Consider the following 8,590-nt stretch of genomic DNA (forward strand, 5'->3'; position numbering starts at 1 on the left):
GAAGGAATTCTACAAAACAATTCCAATTACTCTTTGTCTTGAAAAAAGATTTGATTCTGTTTCTTATCTTCAATGTGAATCAGTTACCCTTGTCTTTGACTGGAAGCCTGAGGAACATGTCCTGGAAGAAATTAAGGACATTTTATCAGAAGTGTCTGGTAAATTGCTGAAGATTAAATATATAGAGCCTTCAGAATCAATATGTGTCAGTTGCTCCTTTCCTTTCTCTGATGTTGGGTTTACTGTATTGAGAATGATAGAGAATATTCATATACTAATGGGACAAGGATTAAAGAAACTGACTATTGGTAACTTAACATTATGGAGGAGACAAGATGTTAGACAAAAGGTACATAATATGAATAATTGATTATTGTTTAATGAATATTGTATTGTTTAGGAACTGAAAGAAAAGTATCAAGACTTACTACAATATACTGAGGTCAGATAATAGCATAGTTTAAGTTTTAAATGCACAGTACATTTCATTAGTTATATCACTGGTTTCTTACAGGTTATTTCTTATATTATACTTGAAGAAGCTGAATATAAACTAAGAGATACTATCAGTATCAAAGAGAAGGTATGTCATACTACCAGACTGTGTAATGCAATCTTGTATGTATAGGAAAGAATTGAATTGAAACAAGAAATATCAATGGCTCGAGTAACTGAGGTGAGAAATTTTTTGCATACTACTGTATAACGCTTTACTTTGGCGATTTTGCTGTAAAATTGTAATTGGCGGTTTTTAATTTGGCGATTTTTGTGTACACGTGCATTACTGAGCATGTGCATTAATGATTGGCGGTTTTAATATTGGTGATTCTGCTTGCAAACTGCCAATCGCCAAAATAAAACTTCGCCAAATTAAAGCGTTATACGGTATTACTTTAAGCATAGCTCTTAATGTGTTTTATCATATACATGTGCATGTACATGTACTTTACATGAATATATTTTGATTAATAGGTAGAATCATTGTTTGTTCAAAGTGATACTGAATCAGTTAAAGAAGTTCAGGTATATCTCACTAGTTTGTATTAATTATAATAATTATTAATAGGAAGAACCACTTTATGAAGAGTTGACTGTACTGAGGTCTCAGTTTAATAAAATACAAAAAGAAAACAAAGAATTGTCAGACAAATTATCAAAAATGAAGGTTGAGTATTTGAGATCACTTAGTAATATTGATTCAGGTTAGAGTAGCTTTATTAATTATACTAATAATTATATAATTAATTAAAGCTGCTAGTAAAGTGAGAAGAGGAATGTCTTTTGAAATTGATGACTGCAAGTTTCATCTTGAAGCAATGACAAGACCAGACTACAAGCCATTAGTAGATAATAAAAGAATAATAGAGAAATTACAAGAAAGAATAACATTAATGAATATGGAACTAATGACTGAACGAGAATACACTGAGAAGATTAAAAAAGATATTAAAGGTTTTATTGATAATTTGTGTCATCTTTTGATTATTGATAGTAGATCATTTGAAAGATAAAGAGACTGTAGATGAAGAGACTGAGACAGATACTAGTCTGAGTGATGATTATGATGAATCAGAGGATAAAGAAACAGTAATAAGAGAGACTAAAACACTGAGTATTTACTAAATTATTTATTTTATAGATCTGGTTATATTGTAATCATCCTGTTACTGGCGAAATAACGGAGTCATTACTTAAAGTGGATAAAGATGAACTACTACCCAGTGTACTGGATAAAGCTTATGAGGTTTAGTATTTTTAGTTGATTAATTTCTGTTTAATGTTGATTTTGTTCATTTCTTTACCAGTTAGTGGAATTAGCCCCTCATATTCCTATTGAGAGGTGTCGTTTGGTTAAGTATAATTGTGAGTATCAAGTAATGGATCAGTCCTTTGATCTTGATGAGGTAAGTTTTATCAATTCTATTGTTATAATTATCTTATTATTGATTTTAGTATGGGCATCTGACTATTGGACAGATTATGGGTGGGGCTGAATATTATGATATTTTCTTACAAACACGTAAAGAGAATGAAACCTTTAAGAAATACAATGATGGAGGTGAGTGTGGCTTGATATCATAGCAATACCATAGATATTAGAGTAACTTGAATTTATTTACTCTAATATCTATGACAACATCTCTAGTTGTATTATTACATGTGTAATAATGTATTTGATGGTGTAGGTATTAATCTATTTATATCAGTGGTTGATCTGTTAACTGGCGAAGTAGGATCAGCTGAACTAGTGAGAAGTGAAGAAGGATGGACTGTTGAAGAATTAAAACAACATATAGCAGAAGTAAGAGGAAGGATAGGCTGTCAGTCATTTATATTGTTCTCCTTCCTCCATTGATCTGGTCTATTTCTTATTTTAGTTTTTTAATGATATCAATGTATCATTTATGAGACTAGTAATGGAGAAGGAGGATTACCGGGGTTTTAATGCAGCCTATAATATTAGTGATGTAGGAGGTACTCTAGGGGAGATCAGGCTATATGGAGAATTGATCTTTAGTCCATACAAACTAGTAATGAATCATTGAATTTGATGGTGGTTTTATTTTGTAGCTAACCTGCATTTATTAATCTGTGCTGGCAATATGTCGCCTTATACATGCAGTAGCTAGTTATTTAATGACAATTATACTTACAATGTATTTGTATTTCTTTTTTCTCTACACACTGCACACACTCAGTTCTATGTATCATCAGATCCTAAAGATTATCAAAGAGAATTTAAAGATAGTTTGATGTACAGATATGTTGACTTTCACGTCAAATGGATCATACGACTGAACATTACAATACCTCCTGGACCTGAAGCCAGTTGTACTACAACTAACATAGTCGAAAGAGAAAAAGAAATGAAAATTATATCTATAAAAGAGGAAAAGAAAGAAAAAGAAAGAAGTAATAATAAACTATGAAAAAATATCATTATTAATTGAATACGTACAGAGATGCAGGTACAAGTTAATAAGAAAATAACATTAACTCAGTTGAAGGAGGAGCTGGTTCCACTGATTGGTGTACCACCTACTGGTTTTATAGTGTATGGATTTAATGGTTATTTAGAATATGAAATGGAAGGGCTGTATGATACACTAATGGATATTAAATCTGGATCAGAGGTAGTTTAATATGTTATTTGATTCTTTCCATTATATTCTTATAACACACATACTCATCTCTTTGTTATTTTGCGTATCTACTAGTTGATAGTAAGACTGGGTAGAGGATTAGGAAGAGGAGAGGTCAAAATTAAATTATATTTATTACAAGTTAACAATACTGAGGTACATGTAGGAATACTGTATAGGTTGGGATATATTTGCAGCTGTAATTACTATTTTTAATTAACTATTAATTATTTTTATTATTTTAATTTTTAGTTTTGTAAGTATATGATGAAGCATATTGTTACTAACGGTATACCAGTGGGAGAATTTAAGAAAGAAATTATTGAAGAAGCAAAAGTACAAGGAATTGACTGTGTCCTTGAATTAGACAAGTAAGTACATCATGTGACTATCATGTGACTCATTGTGTAGAATGAGATTACGTTACAAGGATGGAGTGTCTCCTGGTAAAGTAGATCGTGATGATATAATTTGGATTAGTTCTTATAGTAAGGAATTGTATGTGGAACCATTGAAAGGTCAGTATATCTCATTACTTGTTCGGTATACTGTGATGTATTGTAGGACCAGAGAAGAAATATGATAAACAGATACAGGTGTATGTTATAAGATGGCGTCCATCACAATGTTCAGTTGATCCAATAGAAGAAATTATACTGGATAATGATGATTCTCCTGATCATGTTATTTATGAGGTATTATTTTAAAAATTAACATGTACATGTATCAGTATCATATTATTATCATTCTTACAGCTGTCACGGTTAAGTGGAGTTCCTGTTAGAGATATCAGCTGTATAAAGGTTAATGACTGATATTATAGCATATTAAAGATACCCATTGTATTAGGGTAAACCATTTCCAGTTGAGGTATCATGTCTTGACATTGAGGATAAGTTGGACTGGTATTCCATCACTTCAGAGAGATACCCAATAAGACTATACAACCAAGATGGATATGTCATATATTACAAGTACTAATGAACACACACACACATTATGTATACACACACACTTACATACACCTCTTACTGTTTATAATTATTTAGAGACAATAAAGAGAGAATGAAAGAGTTAACAGATAAAGAGAGATCAGAAATACAAGAGGCAGAGAAAGCAAGGTCAGTAAACCTCATGTTACGTTTCATCAAGACCATGCTATCAGTTACTTAAAATGTTTCACTTTACCATTTATTATATTGTAGGTTGAAGAAGATTAGGGAATGCAAATCAAAGCATGGACAATAGTATTGGATAATTGTAACTAAATGGATTGTTTTAATTTCTAAGCATCATATTAATTTTTATTTTTGTAATTGCAATCCTGCAAAAAATTACTTGATGCTACATGTATGTAATAATTTTAAGTTGATTTTATAAATAGATTTATATTTTTCTAATTTTGTGCAGTTGTATTATTGGGCGAAGCCCACTCTGATGAGTAGAGTCTGTATGTATGTATGTAGATGTATGTAATATGCACACATGCATAGCAATGCAAAATGACTAATTTAAAAATAATTATTTTAACTGTGCTGTATTACAAATTATAAGATATAATAAACCTACTAGTACATGTAGATCATAAAACACTCACTTAATACACTCCCTGTCTCTATTAGACTCTCTGTGTAAACTACTCAACAGTTTTCTGAGCATTTCTCATGTAAAATAAATTAGTAATAATAATAACAATAATAATTAATAGTATCGTATAGCTTGAAATTTTTGTGGAATGTAAATGTCGTGGTTGAGGGGTTTCCTACGAAATTTAATGAAAATTAAACCACAAATTGCCCCACTAGGAGCAAACCACGAAAATATTGACCCATGAAAATTTCAAGCTATACGGTATCAACCATGTACTATAACCCATGGTTATTTTTTTAAATGGCTCCGAAATCACACCAATTTTTATTACATTTTTTCATACACATTGATGTCCTTATGCTATGTTGCAAGTTTATGCTGCTTCCAACAAAAATTTTCGAGTTGTGAGCATTTTAAAAAAATAGGCCAGTTAAAAAAATAACCAAGGCTATTATCATCATCATTATTATTAATAAACTTTAAAATACACAGAAAATGTATTGAAGGATAACACAGCAACTAGGCTATTTAATAGCAAGTATTAATTATTAATCATTAGTATGCTATTAGTTCATGACGGAAAGGTGGTCCGTAATTCTTATATACATAATAATGTTGAAAATACAATGTAGAGTAGAATTTGCATCACGAAAGTACATGTAAGATATTTCATTTTGTACCTTGTTTCCATTGCTTATTAGCACAAAGCAAATCCTACACAATCTTTTTTTAACTTAGTACAGGGGCTTTGGCTTAATTTTTGAGTAACTTTAAAAAGTTCCTAAAAAATTCAAATTTGATTGAAATTAGCTCAGACATTCTACATAGCATAAGAACATGTATCTATGTATCAGAAAAAATTACAAAACTAAATAATGAATTTTCTACTTTAATTTTAATTTTTGTGTAAGTACCATGTACTAGAGGACTGGGACAAGAGGCTGCATGAGAACTATACCAAACTCCTGGGGAAAACCCTGTCCGACCGTGTCATAAAATTGGCAGGTCAAATTAAGGAAAGTTCAGACAATTAACATCTGAACATTGTTTAATTGTAATTTCAGGCTCAAATTTGAACTGTTCATAATATACAGCATTTTTTAACTATTCAGTAATAATGGATCAGTTGCAAATAAGATAAATGAAAGTTATGAAATAACAGAGACAACACTAAAAGTTGGAACTAAAATGATTAAAATGATAAAAGCCATGTGTATTGAGTACATACATGTCAATTACAAACTTTTCAGTGTACAGTGTTATAATGTCTTGTAAGCATGCCTGCAAAAAAATACGCTTTATCACACATTGAGCACTGGAATGGCGGCTTGTCTGAATGATGCATCAGTACTTGATGTCTTTTCAGATTTAGGAAAAGTTTTCCACACAACTCGCATTTCTGTAATTCTCCAGATTTTTTTAATTCTCCAGTTTTTTTGCAGTTATTCCTAATGTGTGTATGATACTGGAAGAGTGTTGGAAATCCTTTACTACAGGACTGACATGTGAAATAAGGAGGAGCAAACACAGAGGTGCAATTATTCTTCTTTTTGTAGTTGAGATGATACCTCAAACCCGCTGAAGAAGTGAAAGTCTTGCAACAAACTCTACATTTATAGGGATTATTAGCACCATCTAGCGATAAACAATAAAATAGCATTATTATATGGTGTAATTCATACCTATCTCTGTCATGTATTGATCACCATACCACACTAGTAGCTCAGCACCTGGGCCTATTGGCTTTATGGTCAGATAATATATGTTCCTTCGATGTTGGAATGCAATGAGATTCTGTTCATTGTCGTTTCGTGCAAGTTTGACATATTTCAACCAGTTGCTGTTACTCTCTTCATGTGCATCAACATAATATGTGGACTCGCAACACTTGATCTATAAAGAGTATGAGTAAAAATGGGGTCTAGTACTTAATCTATATACCTCCCAAAGGCAGCTAATGTCATCAGTTTCTGTCATTAGCTCATCTTCTGCTATTTTCAATCCCTTGTATGGACCATACCTCACTCCACTGCCTATTACACTGTTAGCATACACTCCTGATTCAGTAACTGTTACTTCTGGTGGAATGGCTATCGGTGAAGTGTATTGCTGCACTATCACAGACTGGGGCCCTTCTGTATTACGAGGCTATTATAACAAGTAAATATAGAAATATAAAACCTAATACAGTGAAACCTGCTTAATTAGGTCACCCCGCTTGGGCCAGTTTTAAATGGCCTGATTATGCAGGTGGCTGCATTACAGATCAGCCTCTGTAATACAGCCATTTAGTACGGGATTTTGGCTTATGGCTGTAATAGAGAGGTGGCCTCATTATTCAGGTGACCTTTAGGACAGGTTTCACTGTAGCTATATACTCTTTTAGTGGTCTCACTTTTTTTGACTGAACGTTAGTCTGTTGCTGAATATGAGATGTACTGGATTTCATTTTCATTTCTTAAGTAAAATTGTAAAAAAAATCACATGATCTAAAAATCATGATAAATCCGCCTTACTTCTTATCTTTCTTTTAGTCACAATCCTTTCGTAATATTCATCATCAGTCGAGCTTTCAGCAGAGCAGGAGCTACTGCTGCTGCTACCACTTATCATCATCATCAAGCCACAATTTTATAGCCACTCCCATAAAATAATTTTGGTTTGAATTTAAAATTATGAACATGCAATTTTAAAATATTCCCAGAAAATGTAGAGCAATTTGTCTAAGCCATTTAATACCAACTAGTCTACAACATTAGCCAAACTAATTGATTATGATCAGAGTCATACAGTTCAAACGTTCTAAATGACAAGATGCATAGATTTATGCATTAGGGTGGGCATCCACTATGCAGCATTGTTGCTTACAATTTGTGGCCAAACCTTTGATGTGGTTGGGCAACATGTTGCATGAAGTAGAGAGAGTCTCAGCTTCATGCAACATGTTGCACAACCACATCAAAGGTACTGGCAACAAAGTTGCATAGTGGATGCCCACCTTTAATTAGAATTGATCGAATACAAATCAAGGCAGTGTTTTAAATTTATATTATGCAGTTTATGGCTATAAGAATTCCATCGAGTAGCTCATTCGTATATTTTTAAATTTAGAGCCAAGTTGTCCACTGAGCCAAGTATAGTGAGAGGAAGTCTTTTGTTCAATTTTATGACAAAGATACAGGCACAACTATAATAACACTTGACAGGAAGCAACTAAACACTTCTACAGACTAGTCAGAGGTTAAACAATGAAGGCTCAAATTCTCTTTCTTGTTGCTACAGTTGTTGCAGTTTTTGCATCTAGCATAATTACTGAGGAGTGTGGTTGTGGTGGTTCCTGTATGAAAACTGTCACAGAAGATGGACAATGCAATACAGGATATAGCCTAGGAGTAAGAAGAATTTTACATTATGCATGCATGATTTTATGCATGCATGCTGTTAGTAGCATACTGTATATTCTGTTTAATTTTTTGTAGCCGCAAGGAATAGGTCCATGGAAATGCTGCAAGGAGCTCGGTGGAGCAGGCTACTACTTCTATGGAGGCAATGGAGCTCCTGCTTTTTGCCAGCCTTGCGATACTGTGGCACCAAATAATACTGGTGTCATGAAATAAGCTCCAGCTCAAGGCAACTGCGTAATATTGACTGGTTTAATAATCATGCAATCATTGCAATGCATACACTATGTTAATCATAAACTTCACATTTAAATAATAATATTATTATTAGTATAATAATTAGATTTTACCAGTCATCAATTATATATAAAATTTTCTATTAAGAAACTTCATGCGTGAACATATAAAAGTGACTAATAACTGAACCATCATCTACTCTTGGTTACTATAATAGTT

The 8,590-nt window shown here is 32.5% G+C and overlaps 2 protein-coding genes across 3 annotated transcripts; one reads left to right on the top strand and one right to left on the bottom strand.

The window, feature by feature from the left end:
- Positions 1–333: 333 nt before the first annotated feature.
- On the top strand, positions 334–4,501 carry LOC109582498 (uncharacterized). Its single transcript, XM_019997233.1, has 23 exons — positions 334–349; positions 401–442; positions 515–583; positions 629–676; positions 973–1,023; positions 1,067–1,202; positions 1,252–1,452; positions 1,496–1,587; positions 1,640–1,744; positions 1,806–1,904; positions 1,954–2,059; positions 2,187–2,302; positions 2,379–2,531; positions 2,700–2,913; positions 2,962–3,134; positions 3,219–3,299; positions 3,396–3,514; positions 3,555–3,661; positions 3,708–3,838; positions 3,899–3,946; positions 3,993–4,117; positions 4,193–4,264; positions 4,349–4,501. The coding sequence occupies exons 4-23, from the start codon at positions 659–661 to the stop codon at positions 4,389–4,391; spliced, it is 2,190 nt and encodes a 729-aa protein (XP_019852792.1). The 5' UTR covers positions 334–349; positions 401–442; positions 515–583; positions 629–658; the 3' UTR covers positions 4,392–4,501.
- Positions 4,502–5,499: 998 nt separating this feature from the next.
- On the bottom strand, positions 5,500–7,626 carry LOC109582497 (PR domain zinc finger protein 14-like). Of its 2 annotated transcripts, XM_019997231.1 has the most exons (6): positions 7,250–7,626; positions 7,129–7,190; positions 6,675–6,881; positions 6,416–6,626; positions 5,962–6,368; positions 5,500–5,514 (listed from the first exon to the last, which is right to left on the bottom strand). In XM_019997231.1, the coding sequence occupies exons 1-5, from the start codon at positions 7,350–7,352 to the stop codon at positions 5,980–5,982; spliced, it is 972 nt and encodes a 323-aa protein (XP_019852790.1). In that variant the 5' UTR covers positions 7,353–7,626; the 3' UTR covers positions 5,500–5,514; positions 5,962–5,979. The 2 variants fall into 2 exon arrangements, with proteins under 2 accessions (XP_019852790.1, XP_019852789.1); XM_019997230.1 differs by lacking the exon at positions 5,500–5,514 and having other exon boundaries at positions 5,846–6,368.
- Between the last annotated feature and the right edge of the window lie 964 nt (positions 7,627–8,590).

Source organism: Amphimedon queenslandica, unplaced genomic scaffold (genome assembly GCF_000090795.2).
Source record: "Amphimedon queenslandica unplaced genomic scaffold, v1.1 AMPQUscaffold_13379, whole genome shotgun sequence".
Classification (NCBI taxonomy): Eukaryota; Metazoa; Porifera; class Demospongiae; order Haplosclerida; family Niphatidae; genus Amphimedon; species Amphimedon queenslandica.